The sequence below is a fragment of the Triturus cristatus genome, chromosome 3_1, assembly GCF_964204655.1.
Source record: "Triturus cristatus chromosome 3_1, aTriCri1.1, whole genome shotgun sequence".
Lineage (NCBI taxonomy): Eukaryota > Metazoa > Chordata > Amphibia > Caudata > Salamandridae > Triturus > Triturus cristatus.
The window spans coordinates 307,451,698-307,475,684 of record NC_140583.1 but is presented as its reverse complement, the minus strand read 5'-3'; the positions used below and the strand labels follow the sequence as shown (position 1 = coordinate 307,475,684).

Sequence of the window (23,987 nt, the reverse complement as noted above, 5' to 3'; positions counted from 1 at the left end):
TGGAGTCGGGGTCCGGGGGGTCTGTAGACGAGGGTGCCTCTGAGGGTGGAGTTGGGGTCTGTGTGGATCTGGAAATGCATGTGTTCGGGGTGCTGAGAGTGTCTTCGGTGCTGGTCGAGACCCTGATGCTGTTGTGGACGATAACGATTCCTCCTCCGTCCCGTTGGGGCAGTCTCTGCGGGTGATCTTGTAACCATCTGGGATGGCAATGGTGATGTCGGGTGTGGAGGAGTTGTTCATCCAGGTCTCTGTCAGGAAGGCGACGTCCGGGGATGAAGTGTCGAGCAGGTCCCAGAGCTCGACAGCATGTTAGCGTGCGGAGAGGGTGTTCAGTAGAATGCATCGGAGGGGATTGTGGCCTTTCTTGGCGGGAAGTTCGGCGGCTCGTGAGGCTGGTATAGCTGCAGTTCCAGCAGGTGAAGGGACCTTGTGTGCGTTTTGGGGCGGCTTTGAAGCAGGTGTGGGTCCGTCCGGAGTTGAGAGCGTGGAGTGTGCTGGCATCGTAGCGGCGGTAGTCATCGAGACGGGCGCGGGGACCAGGGGTTCTGGCGCTGGGCGTGGTCCAGGCACGGACGGGCGCAGGCGGGCTTGCCTTAGGCGCGGCCGCCATATATATGGGGAGGTGGTCGGGAGGAGCAGCTGTGAGGCGGGAGGCAGGGCAGGATCAGCGAATGTGCGGTCAAGAAGGCGGGGACGCAGTGGCGGGAGCGACAAAGGGAGCAGAAGGCAAAAGCGGGCACAAAATTACAGGGCAACGAAGGGAACAGAAGGCAAAAACGGGCAGAGAAACACAGGGACAGCGAGGGAAACAGAAGGAAAAAGAGGGCACAGACCAAGTACAGGCACCGGGGGAAGACAGACAAGAGCAGTCACTGACACCAAAAAAGAATAAAGGCAATGCAATAAGATAGAGAAGGTGATACAAACCTACGGCCTATCACTGGCCACCAGGGATGAGGCGCAGGTGGTAGCCTGCGGGTGGAGGAGGGCATCGAAATTCCTCAGCAGCGACAGCTGGGGCAAGGACACACAGGTGGTGCGGTGCGGGGGGGGGGGGGGGGGGGAGGGTGCGACCTACCTAGCAGGGTCAAGGGTCGCTGGGGTTGAACGAGAGTTCCCCGGATCTCGTGACGGATCTTCGTCATTTTCCGGAGACAGGAGGCTGAGAGTAGCTTCCACAGAATCGATCGAAAACCACCTTCTGAGCTGGGACGAGGGTGGACTTCGCTTCGTTGATTACGAAGCCCAGGCTCTGAAGTAGGTCGACCGCCATCTGAAGCGGACGAGTTCGAGTGTCGAGGCATAAAGCCATCAGCAGAATGTCGTCCAGGTAGACGATAAGCCTCATACCCGACGTTCGATCACTGGATGGAGGACCTTGGCGAAGCACCAAGGGGCGGAGGACAGGCCGAAGGGGAGTGTCAAAGTCATACATTCTGTCCCACCAAGGGAACTGTAGAAACCGCAGATAAGGGGGAATTATGGGTATAGAAAAGTAGGCGTCGTTGAGATCGAGACGCGCCATCCAGTTGTTGGGCCTGAGAAGGTCGCGAAGAAGATGGATCCCCTCCATCTTGAACTGGTGGTAAACCAGCCACTCGTTGAACTCGCGCAGGTTGATGACGGGCCTCTGGCCCCCGTCCATTTTGTCCACTAAAAAGATATTGCTGACAAAACCTCTGGGGTGAAGAGAGGTCTCCACGATGGCGCCCTTGTCCAGGAGGGACCGGACATCCTGGTCGACCAACGCGGCGCCTGCCGACGAGAAGGAGAGGGGATGCAGCGGAACCGGTTGCGAGGGTTCCCAGTGAAACTATGTGAAAACCTCGAACAGTTTACAGAACCCAGACGTCCCCCGTGACAGAAGTCCAGGCCTGGAAAAAATGCGCAAGACGGCGCCCCACTTTTAGAAGGGAAGAAGGGAGAACACTCACCGGACGAGCTGGAGGCGCCACCACCTCTGTTATTCCCACGACGTCCTCTTGTCGGGTAGAAATTACCGAACCTGGCCTGATCCTGATACTGCCCGGCTTGTTGATTTGGCCGGCCGGACCAGCGGCCCCTACCTCGTCCAGCCCATCGGAAAACGAGAGGGCAAAACACCTTCCTAATGGAAGACTGGCCCCGTCTAAGGACATAAACGTGTTCACAAAATGCCCAAGCTCTTTCATAAACGGCTCTCCGAAAAGGCCGCCCTTGGCAAAGGGACCAGCTTCGGAGTCGGCCAGGTGCCCAAGTTTGGGGTCTACTTTAATTAACAGGCACCTGCGCCGTTCCGTCGAAATTGCACAATTGGCATTGCCAAGGAACACCACAACGCGTTGGGCCCAAGCAGAGAGGTTTTCCATGGATATGAGGGATCCAGATGACTTGGCTTCCTCTGCCATATCAAGAAGTTTTGTAATGGGGCCTAGGGCGTCTAAAAGCTTGTCTTGGCAAGCACGCCAAGATCTGTCAATACCCTTTTTAGGGTCTTTCACGAACTTCTGTAAAAATGTCACCATGCGAGGGTCAATTTCAGGAGTGGCCGCTACTTTTTCTTACGAAGAGGGGCGCGTGCACTCCGCTCTGAGACAGCTGCGAGCTGTAGCCTCTAACGGCCGGCGGATGCGGCTGGGGACCTATTGGGCGACCTTCTCAGACGGCCTGCGGTGCAAGATATCATCGGGTCCAACATGTCTGCGCAGATGTTCGGAGAAGCTGGATCAGGCGCAGGGCGTGCAGGACGCCAGGGACGAGACGGACCAGCGGCATCATCATCCCCTGTAGCATTATCCCCCGGGGTAGTGGGTGACACTGGAGGAGCATTTCTTGCCAGAAAAGCCTGTTTAAGGTGGTCAAAGGCGTCCACATCAACCCCCGCCTCTTTGAGCCACTTGGCTGGAGGGGGCTGAGGATCAGCGGGAGGTCCACTGAGTGGCGGGGAGGCCAGGATGGCCTGAGCGTCCCTGGTCAGCTTATCGCAGGCCTGTTCAATCCCGCGGGAGAGGTGTTCCTCTAGAGGCACTATAGCCTGCTCCACCGCTTTATAGATGGATGCGTCTACCGCATCATAAAAGTAATCATCCCACTGAAGTGCCGTTAGTGGGTCCTCCTCCCACTGGTCATCGTGGTAAGTATTGTGCTGGTAGGAGTCCATTAGGACCAGGAGACTGACAACTCAGGTAAGTGGGGTAAAATAAAGAGAGGGATTACCTCAGGCTAAGGGGGGCTGGGTGACAGCCTACACTTGTTGCGAGCAGTGCTCGCGTTAGAAGGGCCAAGCCCTGGGACCCAAACAGCCCTGGTGCCAAAGATATGAAGGGCAGCATGCCTTAAGGGCCCCAGCAGGTTTTACCTGCAGTACAGACTCTGGGAAGAGAGTTACAAGGCCTAGAAATACGGACCCCCAGGCGGAATAAAATCTCCAAACTCGCTGTGTAACGACAGGACTGACCCAGTGGGTGTTCAAAGGGGGCGTAAATAACAAAGAAGCTGCCCAATGGCAGAAACAGACAACAAGAGCTGTAAAGGCAGGCTCAGGCGCGGCGGTGCGATCCGAGATTGCAGCGCGGAATCCCAGGAACACCCACCGAGCCGAGGACACAAGTCGACCTCTAGCGGCCGGAGTACGCCACAAGCTGCACCGTGGCGCAGCCGTTAAGGAGAGAAAACCACTCCCACGGACGAACGCGAGTTAGCAGAGTAGCGGCTGACTCTTAAAAAGGAACCACAAATGCTGCATCAAATACAGAGCAATTAAGGCGAAGCACGCGAAAGCCACAGCCGGCGCGCGATGCCGAATAAGTGCCTGAGGAAAAAAAAAAACAAGCAAATCCCAGTCCAAGCAGGCACAAGAACGCGCGTGAAAGACAGCACTAATAACCACCAAATGTATGGAAACAGTCACAATAAGTATAACCCGTCACAAAAAGCATAAGTCAGAGTGAGGTAAAACAGGACTTATCTGGCTGCAAGCAGTGAAGAAAGAGGGGGAATGGACAGTGACAGCACTGTCAACACCGTAGAGCCCAGTGATTGGTGCATGAAAAAGGGACTTTCTGCCCATGGACACTATCATTTTTTACTTGTGTTATTCCCGATGTTTCATGGGAATAGTAGTTTGTTTACTTGACTTTGAATGGCTGCTATTCAATAAAGTGGAGAAAGAATAGCATAATCCTCACCTCCGGTCCCGACATAGAAATGTATGTAGTTGACTGCATGAGAGAAGACGATTCACAAATGAGATTTTCGACCCGATGGTGTTGACCAATTTTTGCTTTCATTTCTGAAATCTTTTAAAGAGTTACCACAGTTTCTATCACAAGATGGGGGGAAAATGTTCCATGCAGCAGACTGGTGTTAATTTGCAAAATGTTCACGCTCATTCTCTTTGGCTACTCAAACCTCTGGAGAGGTGGAAGTCTGGAAGATATTATGAGAACAGATTGGGTCAATGCCAGCTGAACACATGTCTGATAAGGTATTAAAGGGCTACCAACATGGATAATGGTAGTCTCCGGTTTTGTAATGAAATAGCGATTCTCCAAATAAAATGCCAAGAGAATCTAAATTTCATTAAAGACACGGAGGCTAACATTATTTCCCCCTCCCATTCTAATCTGGTGAGATTTTTTCTTGTTTAAATGTAAAGAAAAGAAAATTGGTAAAGAAAGTATTTAGAAATTGATAAATTTGTGTGCGTTAGTGATTTTCTTTGCATTTTAAAGTTTTATTGAAAGCTTTGTTTAGATTGAGACTAACAATTCTTAGTCTTTTCAGATAATGTTTAATGGCACAGTTCCTGTAACAAATTACACAGTTGCTGTAAGAAGTTACACCATTGCTCACTTATCGTTTAACAAGAAAGGAATGAACAAGCTTTGCGTTTTAAAGAGGAAGATTGTTCACTGCATAGACTACTCATAATGTATGGATGTACTATTCTAGATTGCTATTGTTTTATTACATAATGTTCTTTCAAGTGCTGCGTAGAGTGGCATTAAGGGAATAATGCATAATGGTAGCCTCCATGTCTTTAATGAAATTCAGATTCTCTTGGCATACTATTTGGAGAATCACTATTGCCCTTTTTTCATAATCAAGCAATTAACCAAAACACACTATGCTGCCTCCATACAACTATGCTTACCCGATCCCGAAACACTGACCACATGGATAATATAGAAACTGTATGATCAAGTCCTCTAGTTGCACAGCTCTACAATCACTGAACATTTGCTAGCGTGAAAGCAGGGCTGCAACTACCTCTCTTTATAACCCTCCAGTCAATTCAACATCTCTAATGGACAAAAGTAAACAAAACTTTAACAAAAATGCTGTTTGGACTGTCTTCAATCAGCTTCAGTTACCAATGATACTACTCACATTACTGAGCCTATACAAAATCTGGCTCCACTTTTGTTATACCAAACAAGAACTTGATGACAAATACTGCACAGATTAACACCACTGTAGCTGTGTCTACATTTATGGCAACGTTAGAAGAGCAACAAGTAGAAAGTAAAAATGACTGAGTCAATATATCGCAGGGAGGAAATTGATGTAAAGTCTACACCATCCATTCTGCATGATACCTTTGAGATTAATCATTCTTAAAAGAGCTGGATTTGATAATGTTCAAAATTCCTGGAACAGCTATTGACAACACAACAAGAAACTTGACAACACTTAATAAACTGCCTGACCCTCTGCTCAATTAAACACACAGGATACGCCTCTCACTTACCTTGTTCTAGCAGCAATGAGGGCAATAAGAAGCAACTTACCCAAGATCTCAAAAGCATTATGTAATTAAACAGTCCTAATAAACAATCAAGTTCCCATCCCAAAACCCATTGCAACAGAATGATCCTAAGCAAAATATGACTTCAACAAATATTCATGTCCAAGTAGAAAATAAAATCCAAAATAATCTTCGCATTGATTATTTTATTAACCTCAGTCAGTGTAGTAGGGAGCTTCCTAAAAGTAAGGATTACAACAAACAAAGGTCTAAGGACAGTCACAAACAGCCAGGCTTCTCTGCGAATGTCATCTTAACTTCTTTTAATTTTTCGAATTCAGATTTTACTCCAACTTTATCTGTAGTTGAACCAAACCTAAAGACAGTCCCTCCAGCACCCCTTATTTAACCCAATTTAAACACTGAGGAGCAGTGTCACCTTAGACACATCAAATTTATCATCCAACATTACTGACTCTTCATCTATGGTAATGGCAGGAAACACAAATACGAACAACCTGGAACCAATAGAAGGCTTTCAATAGTATATAAGTAAAAGGAAACTAAAGAAACTAAGTAAATTAAACAGGAAAAAAAATTGCCAATAAGCAAACCGACCTCGTCTGAGAGCACTTCAAAACACAAACATTTTCCTATTTTTGATAATAAAGAAACAAACAAATTTCAAGAAAAAAAAATATTTTGGAAGAAACATATCCTACCTTAACGATGGTAGCAGCTACAGAGTTTAATTCATACGATGGGGGTAAATAATACACCTAAATTAGGCAGGACCAGCAATTCTTCAAAGCTTATGATACATTGCTACCCTAAAAAACATTGCACAATGTATTTAACTATTAGGAAAACATTGCCAGATCTGTCAGACAAATCCACTGACAATTCGTCATCACTCACAGTTGGTCCACACAGGATCACCTCTCATCTCTACAATCAAAGCACGCAAAACTTTGCACCTGAGGCAACTAACTTTGTGACGGACAAACTTCTACGTTCATGAGAGATTGCCAACTCACTACACCATGAAAACCCAGATCTGTCAACTATTCAATGAGTCATTACATACACTCAAAATCTCTCTCTTGAATTTGACTTTGTGCCCTTGTCAAGGTTGTAATGATATCTTAAACATGCAAAATATCACCAAGCTGTTCCAGGAATTCACTGACTTTAAAACTTTAAAATCAATTGAACTCAACAGTTATGTTTATTGAGAACCGTGAAACAAGCAAAATATTTACGCATACCACCTGGTCCTTAGATGCATAGCCCAAATATATATGGAACTGAGTACATGAATTATTACAATATGGGATAGAAACCAGGAATATTATCCTTGGATACCAAAGTAACCAAGTACACATATAAATAAATTTGAACAAAAAAAGGTATATCACTAAGAAACTGTAAAGGCCCTGACTCCTGATTCAATTTGACAACGTAAAACTTTATATGAATAACTGAACTTCAAATCTATCAGTAAAACAGCCATTTTCGGCCAAGAAGCTAATAAAGACCTACTATTCCATCATAGTAGTAACAATTATAACAAAGAAATAAAAAATTCCTAATAGGGCAAGTCCTAACTATAAGATACAGCATGCATTTCAGATCTTAATGGAATATAGATGCCTGTATTGCAAACTTAAATGCAGTGGACTTGATTGGATACATTTTTTTGCCTTGTACCAAATTATTTGCCTTCATGAAACCTGGAGAAGGGACTTTAGCTGAATTTCTAATTATGAAGTTTATGAATTCATTTATGTCAAGAACAGAAGGGGTTGGCTTACTCTCAATACAAAAAAAACTGAAGAAAGTTCTAAAACTACACATGTATTAACTATTCTTATTGAGTTGCCAGACAAATCCAAACTGTTGATACTCCGCATTTACATCGCGCCTCAACTATTGAAGGATCAAATGAGATTCCCTCCTGTACTAAAAACCCTCAAAAGACTAATCAAAAACATCTCATGCACCACTAATCATCACTGGTGACTTCAGGGTTAATCTTTTACAAGCATCTGCTTTTGATAATGTGCAGGGCTCGAAAAATCATAAAATGTTACTAGAGATTCAGGTCTAGTAACTTTAATAATTTACTCAACCTAACTGTAATATACTTGGCATGTGAACTGGTCACAAATTGAGTGATTCTAGGCAAATATTTAGTCTTATGGAGCTGCCTTTTTCCTTATTATCACATAAGAGAGCACCTTCAAATATGCAAGTTCACAATTTCAGCAATACAAAAACTCTTTATTTAAATGTTTGCTTTCTGTATAACAAGAATCAAGACAATATATAGGGTACACATGATCCCTGGCTTGCCTTAGTTTACTAATAGCATTATCATCTGGGCAGGAGCAGTAATAATTCCCAGTTCATGTTTGAAAACTCACTTTTCATAAATATATTACCAAAGCATGATGTGGTAGTGCACTGTCATTTATAGGCAGCATATTTTCCATTGAAATGCCCACAAAACTTTCCCACGAACATGTAGTTTTACTGATAACAGCACAAACAATGTTTGGAAATTGGGTTTCAGCCAACATTTAAAATTTGCACATCACCAACTAAATTGTTCTTATTTGCTTTGATCCTATAAAAATATTTCTTTTTCACCACAGAATTACAAAAATGGGTCTCCATAACTAGCGAAATATGTATGAAATGACTGAATAGTTCACTTAGCTATTTCAGTGTTGTATTTGAAAAAAGCCTAACATTTTACAGCCTTTCTACAGTTCAGTTCTCACAGTACTTTACAAAATCTTAACTTTAGTCACAGAAAGAAAACTAAATGTAGGAAGACAAACTGACTTTTGATTTGTATCTAAAAGCCAGCAAATGTGACAAGATAAGATTTAAAGGCATTTTTATTGCTTTTTCATTTTGTGAGCAATAAAGATGCCTTAAATCTGATCTCGTCACATTTGCTCTGCTTTCAGAGACAGAGGTCAAAAAGTCAGATGCCTTCCTACATTTACTTTTTATTCTGTGACTAAAGAGAAGAGGATTTTCAATTCACCAGAAAAGGCAGTAGCCCCTAAAAATAGCTTGTCCTCGACAATGTGAGATTTTTCGAGCCCTGATGTGAAAGATGCCTTTTATCACATTCCCAAAATAAAGTGCTTATCCACTCAAGTAACTCAACTAACAACTCAACTACAACTCAACTAACAGATTATAACCTTCATTTATGATCTCATGTTTCGCATTTTAAATGGGAGGTTCTCAGCAGACCATCCAACTCAAGCTACATTTAACATGAGGAGCGAAAGTAAAACTATTGACTACACGCTCATACATATTATTGACTTTGCTAAAGTTCAAGATTTTATGACTGGGAAAAGAAAGGCAAGTGATCATGAACCACAACTAACTGACACCATCAGAATGCTGCTGGACGAAGAGACCTCGGTGGTACTGGTCCTTCTTGATCTGTCAGCAGCCTTTGACACCATCTCTCACAGAAGCCTGTTGGATAGACTGCGAGAGAGTGGTGTCACTGGAAGGGCATTAGAGTGGCTGCAGAGTTTATCATCGGATAGATCGCAATGTGTTCAACTGGATTCATTTGTCTCGCAGACCTCGGCGGTGGATAAGGGGGTTCCTCAGGGCTCTATTTTAAGCCCCACCCTGTTCAATATCTATGTGTCGTCCCTGGCCACCATTATAAAATCTTGTGGGTTCCAAACCATCTCCTATGCTGATGACACTCAGGTGATTATTCCCATAGAGAAGGACCCCATGGTGACCAGAGACAGATTTAAGAGCTGCATGATGAAAATCTCCAAATGGATGAAAAACAACTATCAGCAGCTGAATTCCAACATATCGGAGATCTTATTGTTTGGCAAAGAAGCAGAGATTTGGACAGATGAGTGGTGGCCAGAGGAATTAGGAACAGCTCCCCTCCCCAAAAAAGGGGTAACAAACCTAGGTATCTTAATGGATAACAATCTATCCATGGAAGAACAGATCAAAACCCTCTTGGGTAAATGTTTCGGACTAATGCGCATGTTAAGGAAGGTCTTCCCGTGGATTCCTATCTCCGCCAGAAGGGCTCTGATCCAGGCCCTTCTGGTAAGCAGACTGGATTATGGGAATGCCCTCCTGGTGGGGTCAAGGAAAGACCCACTTTCCAGGCTACAAGTCGTGCAAAACACGGCCGCCCGCTTAGCCTTAAACAAACCCCCGCGGACGGCATCCTTGCCACTACTAAAAGAGCTTCATTGGCTGCCCATTAGAAAAAGGGCACTTTTTAAACTTCTGTGCTTAGTATTCAAGGCACTCCATGGACAGGGACCTCAATACCTCTTGAAAAATCTGGAATGGTACATACCATCGCGACTCTTAAGGTCTAGCAGCAGAAAGCTTCTCTTAGTGCCGAAAATAGAAAAAGTAAAGATAGGGGGCCTTGCCTTTTCCTATCTGGCTCCGAAACATTGGCATTCATTGCCTCTAGAACTGCGCTCCTGCCCCTCGTTAACTATTTTTAAGAAGCACTTAAAAACCTGGCTATTTAACGGATACATTTCGCTGCAGAAGCCTGCGCCCAGGCGCCGAGAGATCCCCTTGGGGATGATTCGTGCGCCATATAAATAAAAATAATAATAATAAATAATTACCTTAAAACGGATGCACAAAGAATTTTGCCCCAGGAAACACTCAGATAATGCAAACCTTACACTGAGCTCTATAAAAACAGTTAATTCAAATTGTAAGCTTCCTGTCAAAATTGATGATCTATGGGAATAGCCCTTTATTAAATCAAATATATCAACTATATGTACAATATTAATTCTAAACTTCGGGTGTACGAATTGGACCCTCTTTTGCAAAACAGCTTTTGTTTTCCTCTCTACTGCTTACAGGAGTCCAAACATGAGAGATGAATCTTAACCCTGCTAAAACCGGCCTATCCAAAACAAAGCGAACATAACAAAAATTAAGAAAGGCATTATGATTGCTCAATAGTCAAATCTTATACCAAGAGATACACTCACTAAAAAGAGGACTTAAAGAGATCAATTATTTGTGAGACAGCTACAACAATAACTGCATCTATGAACTGAACTTTAGGAATCTATCTATAGTAAGAACTTGGTTACGTTTCGGTCTGAGAATCTGGCAGTCAAAAGCATAATGTGAAGGGGAATATCACATAAATAACAAATACTTCAACTGTATGGCCCTAGTGCTCAAAGTCACAAAAAGAAAAGTATACAAAGAAGATTCATGGCACCATTTTGGAAGTAATTAGAGGTATAATCACAGAGGCAAAAACACTGTGCCTCTGACCCAAATTACATTTTGACCAGCATCATAAAAAAAGTAAAACGTGCTGGGCTGTCCTTTTGACTGCTGTATTGAACACCATTCTTCATACACACATAGTTAAGGAATCTTGGAAAGGCTCTATCATTCAACTGATTTATAAACGAGGGTTGAAATTGGAAACCAACAGCTATTGCATGATAACTCTGTTGGCTACGATGAACAATATCTTCTTGAAACTGTTACATAAATAAGTAGCAGAATAAGCAACAGGAAAATACATTTAATTCCACCAAATAGGTTTTAGAGCTGGTTGTTCAACCATGGACAATATTGTTGCCAGCTACTGTCTTGCTAATAACGTTTAAACAAAAAAGACACGAAAACTTTATGCTTGCTTCATAGATTATTCCAACACTCGACATGGTTGACCGTAAAAAATGTTGGTATAAATTGGCTAGCTGTGGAATAGATGAAGCTTTCATACAACTTACATGCATTTATACACCAAAGTTAAATTGAGCGATGGAAGAGGTCTGACACCCAGAATTCAAACATCTAATGAACTAAAACAAGAATGCACACTAGCCCAGCTTTTTTCCCCCCCGTTTATGTTGCTGTTCTTCAGGAAACTCTAAATAATAGTAATAATGGACACGTTCTGAAACTTGGCCATGCAATGATTTTTGCCAAAGGCATATAGCCTGGTGTTATTCTCAAAGATCCCATTAGGTCTTCAATGCCTAAAATTCTATAACCTTAACAATTTGAATGTTTACTGTGACAGAACTAAAATTATGAGCTTCGGTAATTCACACCTGAGCTATAATTGGTTGATTAACACAAAATAGACCGTAAAGAATTATTTGTATCATCATGTTGAATTACAAGAAGATTCAAACTGGACTCAACATATTACTAAACATGCCATCAAATACAGATATATAGCAGGGGTGTCAAACATTTTGCAAGCCAATATGGAGCTGGTGCCATAGTTCCTACGATATCTGGTATTTAGGCTAAACTAATACCTTCAATAACATACGGCCTAGCGGTGCCTTGATAAAATTAGATCAAATACTGATCAACTACATAAGTATACTATACTATAGACAATCAAATCCTCATTATAGACAGAGAATGGAGCTGAGCCTATCGTCAGTATTAACAGAAGTGAGCTGGTAGGATGCCAAAGATGTGGAGCATGACATTCTTATAAATGCCTCGATCTGTGTGGCGTCATCAATAAACCTTGAAATTCGGGGTGCATCGGAATCAGCTCCTAGATAGGGGATTGGGAGTGAGACCAAGGGACACACCCTGGCATCCTTGTAACTTCTCTGCTTGGGTAGTGCCAATAGGCGACTCCAGCCATCCCTTTCAGTGTTGAGTGGAGCCTACGTGAAGCTGCATGCCGCCACTTGCTGGCATGTTGGAGCTATACCGAAAAAATCATCTGGATCCAGTTTGCACCTGGGGAAATGCTCAAGGTGAGCAATCTGTGGTTAGAAGCATCAATCAGAAAAAATCAATTTGGAAGAAGACAAAGTAACTCAACTTTCACTTGAAAAAGCAGACAATTAGCAGTGATTACTAATAATCAGTCTAAGTAGCACAGTAGTCCTTCAAAATAAAATATTGTCTTTCCGCACATCTTGGTGACCAGGCTCAAAGAAAATAATGAGAAATAGTTTCTTATAACATTACAAGCAGATGTCTTCACGTTAGACACTCCATCCAACACCATGTCTCACTCAGGAAGTGTGATTATGCTATACATTTTAAGGATACAAAGAGATAACCCACATTAACCGTTTGGGATCAGCAGACTGACAACAAGATAAAATAAAAATTATTAATGAAAGGTGCACCATAGAAACTGTAGGTATGGTTTTCTGGGTGCAGAGAGTGGCAAAGCAATGAAAGATCGAAGAAACTGCATAGCATGATGTGTATATTTGTGCTATCACACCTGCAAATTCTGTAAATCAATGAAACCACAAGAAGGAAGATTTATCCACTCCCCGCACCATGTTATAAGAGAAACCTTATACGCTTGCTTATCCTAGATTCTCTCCACAAGAAACCAAAAAAACAGTATAATTATGTTCTGGCCGCAGGATTAAATCCCATGCACTCATACTGCCATGCTCTTGTTACCTAGTCGCAGCTCTCCGAAGTTCCCACATCCTATCTTCTTGCCAACCCTGAAGTTGGGTCCCACCATAAGAACACCGGAAGATGTCGTGGAGCTGGATGGCCGAGTGCTATGGCCACTCCGTGAGGGCACTGCTTTTGTTGTCCGCGGCCGTTCATCCTTATCCCTGTTACTATGGTCCATGATCCAACAGCACAACCGCTCTGCCCAAATAATGGCAGAGTCTTTTACTTAAAGTCTCCCTCCTTCAACGAGGGACTAGAAGAAAATTAAAGTGTTTCTGATAAATATCCCAAAGGATCGCTGTGAAATGCTCAGCAGCAGTCATAGAAATGTCTGACCGGCTGTTAAAACCAGACCCACATGTTCATTTTCTCCACCATGTTGAAACCTCCCTAGGTCCATAGAGGCACTCCTGAGAGGATCTCTTGTAACCTACAGTGAAAGGAATAAAAAAACATAAGTCAATAAAATCCAAAACAAATACATATGTAACTTTGTTAATATAGCAAAACCAGCAATGAAGGGAAGAGGAGTTGAATAAAGCATTATGAGAGGCAATTTTTTTAATGAGAGCCTGAAGGTCAGCAATGGAAGACTACATCTATCACTCTTAGCAAGTACATTTGGAGAACACCGAAGGAACAGACTGAATTCATCTCATATTTATTTTTACAAAAATACATAATGGTGAAAAAGCAAATGCATCCGATAAATACCAGGCTGAAAACCACAAATCAAGAACGCCTTTAAGAAGTCCAGCCATTTAGATGCAACAAAACCTACCTCATCCCACTGTACGATGAAGAAAACAAAGTTGTATTCGTCTGCACTGCACCATGAATGTAGTACAACCACAAACTACGTATCTCTCTTTCCAGAAAATAATCACAAACAGAACTTTGCACCATGTTACTGAAGCAAAACCCTTCCCATGCAGTCTTTATTGCTTAACAAAATATCAGTCTCAGCCATCAAACCTCAGCCAACCAACATGCTTCAAATCACATGCTGTGGGACATCAACTGCATAGAGGCTCATTAACATCAACAGTAGCAGCAATTGGATAGGTATCCCCTGCTTAATAGAATGTGAATCACTGATAGCAGGTGTAGGGGTGAAGCCCTGTTAAAGCTAAAATAAAAAAAATGTATTTGTAAGATTTATATCAGATTACCAACTCGTTTTAAACAGGAGGTTTATAAATGTCCCCATTTGCTAGACTAGACCAGAGTTTGGGCGATATTTATCAGACTGTTTTGAATGTAACGTATAAGAATGAGGAGTTTAGGGCCTTTTTCCTGAAGGTATTCAATACTCCAGACTTTAGACGAGCAGCTACCCTTGTCTTTTCTGTGCACACAATGAAGCTAGTGTGGGGGGAAATATTAATAATGCTAGCATAGAGACGGCTCCTTTCCCTCTTCTCCTTGCTTCACCCACACACGAGATGGGTATTTGATTATTATGAGTAATTTCAAAGTACACTCATGGCTCAAAAGCAGCAGAGAAGCGCAGCTAAAGTAGACAGTTCTGTAGTTTGCATTACTGGGTACAGAAGAGGTAAGGGACTGGGAATGTCAGTATGTGATGGAGGAAGAACAAACAGGAAATGAGAGGGCTGAGGAATTCAAGGAGTTTTTTGGGCATGTTTGTATTTGGACTATTTCCTTTTGACCAAATATTTCAATCAAAGTGTCTAGTGCCACTAGAAAATAGAAAGTAGAAAGTAATAATTGGTGCACACAATCCCGAAATAACACTGTGCAATGCTTACCTAGCGGGCAAGGGGTTAGAATGACTCTACAGCCTACATGCAAAGTGTAAGCTAACCGCTGTTGTCTGATTAGCATTCCTTTTCACAGGACTGGGGGGCTCATGGTACAACAGCACTCCCTCTTCTCAGTCAAGCTCATATCCTCCTCGTCAGACTTCCTAAGGTACGCGCAGACTCTCCTGGGCCATGACAAACCTGTGGATTGTGACATCACTGCAAGAGTCATGTACAAGACTGGACTCTGAGGAGGGCATGGTAGATTTCCTACTCCAGCCCAACCAACAACCACCCTGCGGCAGAAAGGAAGAATGTAGAAAGGAAGAATGTGGGCTGACCCAAAGTACAGAATTAGAGTACACAGTCACGCTATTAAACTACAAAAACGACAAATCCGACTGAAGGATGGCAATGTATACAATAAAATAACAGAAAACCTCGGTCTGCATGTAGGGGTGCCGGGTCGAGGGGGAAATTTGCACAGAGCAGCACATATCCAAGATCAGCGATCACAGTTGCTGGACTGGCAAGCACAACTTCACAAATAGCCAAGATTCGTAGAATGCACTGAAATGCGACACAGCAGCAGACAGTTATTCATGAGGAAAGGGTATTGGGAACAGTGCCAGTGAAGCGGGGCAATAAGTCTTTCTCTTGCGGTACAGGTGTGGTCTGACCTTGTTAAAGGCATGCTCACTTGTTGACGAGGAATCACTTGCCTTTATCTAACGGTTCACATTGAAGCATGTCCTGGTGTCCAGTGATACCTCTAATGAGCATGCAATGAAATGGAAGCATGAAAGGTAACCTATGGCTCTTTTGCTGCCCAATGACGTCACAGTGCTGGAATCCTCATTCCAACAGCAAAGAGAGAATCATGTAGATATACCCCAAAGACCACATCTGCCAGAATAGAAATCAACTGATCGGGCATCCAAGATCTTGCCAGCAAACAGCAGAAGCGAATCCCCTGGAGCAAGTGAGGCAGACACTAGGTCCTTTGTTAAACATCAATGAAGCAAGAAGAATCACAAAGTTAAAGATAAATGCACCCGCAAGACATTTAGTGTGCCATAGTCTTAGCCTCATTCAGGGTACTAGGCAATTCAGAAGGCAGTACTAATTGAATCTCCAAGTATCAGGATTCCATCACAGTCCATAGTTCTTGTAAGGTGTTATTTCATACTACCACATTGGACTTAATAGCTTTTGAAAGCACTGCATGCACTTACTGAACGTGGAAGCACAAATTCGTGCCGAGCTAATCATCACACACTGCTTTACATCCAGCATAGAGTGGGTAAGACAGCCATAGTCACAGGTGAAAGATGTGCTGATTCAACAACACTGAACTCGAAGGCAGTGACACGTGCCAAACAGTTTAGGGCCCATTCACGGGGCTACACACACTTTTTGCAATATTCCCATAATGATTTACAGAAACCGAAGTCTCGATATTTCCACCACTACTTCTGCCTTGTGAGTAAGCCTGGGCAAAGCACTATGCTCGCGTATTTTGCGAAGTTTGCGCTACTTCGCACTACGCGAACTGCACGTAGCACAGTGCGAACACGCGTAGCGTAGTGTTGCGTAGTGCTGCGGTCATTTTTTGCTTGCTTGTGGTCCTCAACGTCAAGTTGGCGACCGCGAGCAAGCAAAATGACATCCCGGCGAGACTTTATCCTTGTTCGCGATCAGCAACATCAAGTTGGCGATCGCGAGCATGGAAAATAAACCTCCCGGCGAGATTCCCAACGCGAGGAGGTCAGGTTTCTCATTGCGAGTGGTCGCGTATGCTCGCGACCGCTCGCGATGAGAAACTACCAGTTCGCGTTGAGAAAGCTGCCGCTCGAGTAAAAATCTACTCGAGCAGCAGAAAACTACAGCTCGCACTGTGCAAGATGCCATTTTCAATGATTGCACAGTGCCGGTTGCTTGTCCGCACTGTGCAATCATTGAAAACGACATCTGGCACAGTGCGCACAAGGTACTACGCAGTTCGCGAAGTGCTACGCGTAGCTCGCGTAGTGCGAACTGCACTTTGCGTAGCTTCGCGAAGTGCTACTTCGCGTACTACGCCCAGGGTTACTTGTGAGAAGGAAATCTTTTTATCAAAAACAGTAAACACAGCGTAGGCAGAGCGCAGCATTGAAGACACTCTGCTTCCTGCTACTCACCCTGTTGGCCTCACTACAAAGATTGGCTATTGTGTGACTTTAGATCAGTCAGCTTGAGAGCCTGCAAAATGTAGCTCACTCTACGGCAATTTTAAGGGGCTGCACAACTCAAGGAATGGGTCAGAATAAACTAGAGGGTCTGCCCAGCAATCAAGCTAAGTAGACCTTAGTTGATAGCAAGTGGAATACAAACTGGGGGCGTAGACATATTAGAGACCCCATAGCTGGCCTCATTCTCAAAAGGCAATCAAGTGTGACAAAGACGAGTGTCAAGCACCCGTGCGGTTCAACAATTACCAACCCAAAAGGCTTAGTTACCCCGGAGTGTAATACTTAGAAAACTACATCACAAATTAGTGCTGAGGTAGTTTACCCACACAAAGTCCGCCAGACACATCTACCATCCCAATCGCAGCTATGCACGGACCAAGCTAATATGTCTGGCTTTTGTATAGTGAAAAATGTTCCCAATTTACACATGTACAGCATGGATAAAGGCAGAGAAAACGTTTCTCACACACGCTCAAGAAAAACATGCCATGCAACCAGAGGCCAAAGCATCAGGACACAACACTCAAACTTCAAACACAAAGAATGGATGCAAAAGGCCAAACACTAGACAAAACAAGTATTGAAAATGCAATAGGTCTCGCATTTGTTGGAGCTGGAGCTATTGGCATTGTAAATGGCAATGTTTTGTACTTTGCAATAGGTCTTGTATTTGTTGGTGCTATTCACATTGTAAATGGCAATTTTTTTATTTATCCTTGGGGTTTTATAAAGCGCGAACTTAACAGCCTCAGTTGTGAATTTCGATTCATCAAAGTTTGCTGGGATACAGCGCATCCGTAGGAGCTGTATGCGCCACGGTCAGCCACTGTGGCAGGCAGCACAGGGCACGCACTTAGTGGCCCTGGGATACACTCACTATGACGCGAGCACACCAGAAACGGGGGATGGGTACACTATCTGTGACAACAGCGCATTACAGGTAGAACAGGGACACAATATATCTGACCGGGGCAATTGAAGGCCACAGGGATGCACTATATTTGTGACGGGAAGACACAGCATGGAGAGAATGCGTGTAACACAAGGACGCAGCACGTGTCACAAAGACACTATGTCTGCGAGAGTCACAGACAGCGGGTAGCACACGGAGGCGCTGTGTGTAACACCAGGACACAGCATACGTCATAAAATTACACTATGTCTGGGAGAGTCACAGACAACGGATAGCACCTGTGTGCCACACAACAAAACAGACTGCATAACAAAGGTGTATTATATCTGGGACAGGAGCAGACTACTGCCTGTAACCACTATGTCACTATATAACATACGTCCACGGCGGGCATCACAAGGGTACACTACGTAGGTGACTGTAGCACACAGAAGGCACGGTATGTAACACAACAGAGCGTAGCAGGCATACAACAGGTAAGGCACACAGTGGTACAGTAGCTATGACAGAAACACGCAGTATGCGTCACAGAAGTCAAATATTGATGTATACGCACACGGGGAGGGGAGTAACATACTACAGGCAATGTGCGAAACATGTACACACAGCATCCACAACAGGGATACAGAACGAAACACATATGTGATTATTTATAACAGAAGGACGTGCACTGGATGACGTAGCATGCTGTATCTACAGCCGGAAGACACAGGTACAATACTTCTGAACACACAGGGATACGCTGCGACACATATGCACAGGGACAACTGTGTACACTTATCACAGGAACACGTGGTGCACGTCATTGGCAAGCACCATGCCTTTGCGATAACTGAAACTGGTGTTTAGCACAGTCCGCCTTTTGCCTAAGCTTAGTACTCCCGCCCACGAGATGGAGGGACAGCAGAGTGTCATCTGCTTGTCCGGTCTTGGAAGCGGAAGAGCACGAGCTGTCCCTGGTTACTCACTGTACCAGGAATGTGCTGTGGGAGGGAAAGGCGCTACTTCCCTGAGCACCGGTTTATTTTGGTGAGTCACGCGCTGCTCCAGTGCACGCCGGGGACTGTAGTTGTGCCCTTGCCTCCCTGCTGGTGTCTGAAGACAGATGAACTACAAGACCCATTAGAGATGCGTCAAGGGCCCCCCGGACGCCGTGTTGGTGGCGTGAGCCAAGGTTGAGACGATCCAACGGGCCCTGGAGACGGGGATCTCCGGCATTCGACCTGAGGCCTAGCACCCGAGGGAGTCATAGCCGGGGCCTGAACTCGGAGGCGCCCGCTCCGAGACCTGCACGGAGAGCGGCCGGCGACATGGGGAAACCTAGAGGAGCCAAGGGGACTGCCCCAGCTGTCTCGGACTCGGAGACCCAGGACAAGGAGGAACGCGGGGGCCCCGAGGATGCCGGCGGTGCACCACTGCAGCAGCAATTTGACCGAGTCCTAGAGGCAATAGCGACCACGCGCTCGGCCCTCCAGCAGGACATTGCCCAGGTAGCGACGAGCCTGGGTCTCCTTAGAGCGGACCACAGCAAACTTTCGGACCGGGTCAAGGAAGTGGAGGGCTCGGTGAAAACCTTGGAGCCGGCACAGCGGACCTTGGCCGTGGATATGAAGGATGCCTTATCCCGGATTACGGTCCTGGAGCAGAGGGCGGAGGACGCGGAAGGCCGTAACAGGAGGAACAACATCCGCGTGGTGGGCCTGCCAGAAAAGATTGAGGATTGCGACATGGTGGCATATCTGGAGGCCTGGCTCCGAGACACGGTGGCCCCGGAGGGTCTATCCTCCTTCTACACCCTGGAGCGGGCCCATCGGGTCCCGGCGAGGCCACCGCAGCAGGGACGTGCCCCACGACCGGTGGTGGCGCGATTATTGCACTTCAGGGACAGAGACTTCATCCTCAATGTCGCCAGACATAATGGGCCATTTAAAGTGGCGAACAGCCAGGTGAACATCTTCCCGGATTACACCTATGAAACTCAACGCAGACGGTTTTCCTTCCTGGCGGTCAAGCGCGAGCTCCGGAGCGAGGGTATCCAATACTCGCTCTTCTATCCTACGAGGCTCCGCATAATTGTCGATGACAAAACTCAGTTCTTCGATACCCCAGAGGATGTTTGTCACTGGCTCGAACTATATAGAGCGGGGAAAGGTGGATCCGGCTCTTCGCCTCGACAGGTGGCGGAGCCGGAGCAGAGACGGAGATCCAGGAGGATTCGGGGTCGCCGTGGCCGCTCGGGGGGTCCCTCAACTGTAGAGACATCGACGGAGCGGAAGGGAGTACTAGAGGTGTTATCAGTGCTGTCTGGTTCACGGGACGCTGCCATTGCGGAGGAAGCGGTCCCTGAGGACGAGGAGGGTCCAACGGACTCCGAGGAATCCGTGCCTGACAGTGACCATACGCCGGTGATCACACCGCAATCGGCGGAGGACCTTCTGGATGGACAGGGGTAACGGGGTGAGCTTCTTCACTTTGGGTGGGGGCCCGGCGAGGGGGTGGCGGGTGTCGATCAGAGATGCTGACTACCAGGGTAGGGAGGGTGGGGTGCCCTGGATTTGCCCCGAGGGGGTTTATTTGTGACACTGTTTTGGGCTTCGGTTAGTCCTGGTGGCCTGAGCGTCGAGGGCCCACTGCCTCCGCCCGGCCTGCACCTGGCCCTTAAGGCCTTCCTGCGGTGGCGACTGTAGGATTAGTAGGGTATAGTTGGAGAATATGGTTTGGATGGGAACTAGATGGTGCTATTTGGGTCCTGTTCTGGGGAGGGTGGATGGGGAGTTGATTCATATTTGGGTTGTTAAGTTATGGTTGGGGAAAATGGCCGCCATCAGTGCTGTGAGGATCGATGTCCTGTTATTGTTGGGACCCGGATGGGGAGACTTTGCGAGAACAATATGGGACAATGGCTGAGGTAGCTAATCTGAAATGTGTTACTTGGAACGTACGGGGGCTTCACACTATGTCCAGGCGCCACAAGGTCCACGCTTACTTAGTGCGTAGGGGAATACAAATGGCGCTGCTGCAGGAGACTCATCTGAACAAGGCGGAAGGGGCGGCCTTACAGCGTAGGTGGAGGGGGCAGGTCTTTTGCACTTCGTACTCTGCGTATGCCAGAGGGGCGCTGATCTGGGTTAGGGCTGGGGTTCCCTTCCAGGTCACGAACACAGTGATAGATCCAGAGGGGCGTTATGTGGCTATTTCGGGGACTTTGGGAGGGAGAGACCTAAACGTTTGCTGTGTGTATGCTCCTAATGTAGACCAGACTGCCTTCCTTTCCAGGTTATCGGGCTCGTTGGCCCATTGCCTCTCCGGACCCCTCCTGCTCGGTGGAGATTTCAACTCAGTAGTGGATGTAGATATTGACCGCTCGCATCCACCCCTCCCCGATTCTCCGGTTCGTCGCTTGGCTAGGGATCGTCGGGACTGGCAGACTCACTGGGGTCTAACGGATATTTGGAGGGCGCAACACCCCACAACCAGGGATTACTCCTACTTCTCGAGCCTCCATGAATTGCACGTTCGACTGGACGGTTTTCTTGGCTCGCCCGAACTGGTTTCAGCAGCGGTCCGGTCTGAATATTTGACCAGAACCATTTCTGACCATAACCCCCTCCTGTTGGACCTTGGCTGGTTTCCCGGGGTGCCGGCGGTGCCCACCTGGAAATTACGGCCCGAGATCCTTGAGGACAGTGTCTTCAAGGCGGACCTAGGTGATACGATTTCAGAGTACTTTGCGTCCAACCGTGGCACCGCGAGCTCGAGAGCGCTAGAGTGGGACGCTTTTAAGGTGGTGGTGAGGGGGTACTGCATTTCTAAACAGGTCGGCGTGAGGCGAAGTATCCTCGCCGACCTAGAGGCAGCGGATCGAAAACTCCGCGAGTTGGAGTTACGCCGCCCCGGGCGCCCCGAATTGCAGGCGCGCACGGCGGAGGCGAAGGAGGCGGCGGCGGCGGCGGTCGAACGGCTCCGCTGTTTTGACTATAAGGCCTATACGGTTCGGTCCATCGCAGAGGGGGATAGGTCGAGCGCGCTGTTGGCATGGCTGGCCAACCCTACGCGGCAGTCCTCACTGACGACGTCCATGCGCAGGGCAGACGGAACCCAGGTGTACACCCAGCCTGCGATTCTGAGCTGCTACCGGCAATATTACGAGCGCTTATACCGCAGTCGCTCGGTCCGAGACCCTGACCTGCTCGATAACTATTTGCGGCCTTTAGAGATCCGAACAATGGAGCGGGACGTGGCGAAAGCCTTGGGGTCCGACATAGAATTGGGAGAGATCCGTAGCGCCATCAAAAAGATGGCGAGAAATAAGACCCCGGGCCTGGACGGTCTTCCTGTGGAGTTCTATGCGGCCTATGCCGATCTCCTAGCCCCTAGATTGTTGGTAGTATACAGGGAGGCGAGGAGGCTCGGGCGTCTCCCAGGCTCGATGTGTGAGGCATTGGTGGTCCCGCTCCTCAAGCCTGGAAGGGATTCCTCCGATCCGGGGTCGTACCGTCCCTTATCGATGCTGACGGTGGATTATAAAATATTGAGCAGCATCCTGGCCTCGAGGCTGCTCGGCCACATGAGCTCCTTGGTACATGAGGACCAGGCTGGCTTTATCCCCAGGCGTAACACGACCATGAATATTCGCCGGTTGTTCCGCTTGCTAGGGGAACCGCTTGTGGACGCCCCGTGCCCGGTTGTCCTCTCAGTGGATTTAGAGAAGGCTTTTGATAGCCTGGAATGGGACTACCTTTGTACTGTGTTGCGGAGGTTCGGCCTCGGGGAGGGCTTCATCAGGTGGACCAGGGTTCTGTACGCCTCGGCGTCAGCCAGGGTTCGGGCGGGACCGCTGATTTCCTCACAATATCCGGTGGAACGAGGCACGAGGCAGGGATGCTCGTTATCCCCACTGCTCTTTGCGCTGGCGGTGGAACCTCTTGCGCTGCATCTCCGGTCGGGAGCCCATTACACGGGCCTGTGGACTCCTTCGGGCCCGCATTACATCTCACTGTATGCAGACGACCTGTTGCTCTTCCTAGAAGACCCACTAGATGCCCTACATGGGGCTGCGACGGCGCTCACGGAGTTTGGGGAGGTCTCGGGCCTCCGAGTGAATTGGACTAAGACCTGTCTTTTCCCGGTCCGCAGGGGCACCCCTACCCCTACTCTGAGTAGGGAGATTAGATGGGAACCCGACTGCTTTAAGTATCTAGGGGTGTATGTCTATCATGAACCATCTGGCCTCCTGGATGGGAACATTGCCCGGGGCATTCGAGCACTTCGAGGCAGTATGGGCTTTTGGGCCACGCTACCGCTCTCGGTGGCTGGGAGGATTGCTTTGCTTAAAATGGTGGCGCTCCCCCGGTTGCTATATTATTTCCGGACACTACCGATCTGGGTCCCACCGACCACGTTTCGACTTTTACGATCCATGATTGTCGGATTCCTTTGGGGTTCGGGCCGCCGGCGGGTGGCCCTCAAGACCCTACTGAGGCCGAAGGAGGAGGGTGGGCTTGCGGTGCCGGACTTCGAAAAGTATTATTTAGCGGCGCAGCTCCAGGCCTTCACCCAGGAGATCGCCCGGGAGTTCCGGGGCCCCGAAGAAAAGAGGGGAACGGGCATGGCCAGGCATGTTCTCTCCTTCATAGCGATGAGACAACGGTTGGCCTTGCAGGACTTGTCAATGGAGGAGCGGACTATCCGCCTGTGCTGGAACCGAGCTCACGCCCGGGGCCACCTGCGAACACCGTACGCGCCCGAAATACCGCTGGGGATGCTAACGGCTCTGCCCCATGGGGGTGATTGGTCGCGGCTGGCGACCTGGGAGGACGCCGGTTTGCAGCTAATCGGGGATCTATACGAGGACGGGTCGCTCTTGCCCTTCCAGG

The 23,987-nt window shown here is 47.0% G+C and overlaps 1 protein-coding gene across 5 annotated transcripts in view; it reads right to left on the bottom strand.

Moving 5' to 3' along the window:
* Positions 1–23,987, bottom strand: part of CSNK1G1 (casein kinase 1 gamma 1) — a 584,461-nt gene that overhangs the window by 281,899 nt on the left and 278,575 nt on the right. For all 5 annotated transcript variants that reach the window (XM_085643991.1, XM_085643993.1, XM_085643989.1 and 2 more), the window contains one exon: positions 13,199–13,631. In XM_085643991.1, the coding sequence (XP_085500117.1) occupies positions 13,199–13,379 (181 nt within the window). In that variant the 5' untranslated portion in view covers positions 13,380–13,631. The remainder of the gene's footprint in view (positions 1–13,198; positions 13,632–23,987) is intronic.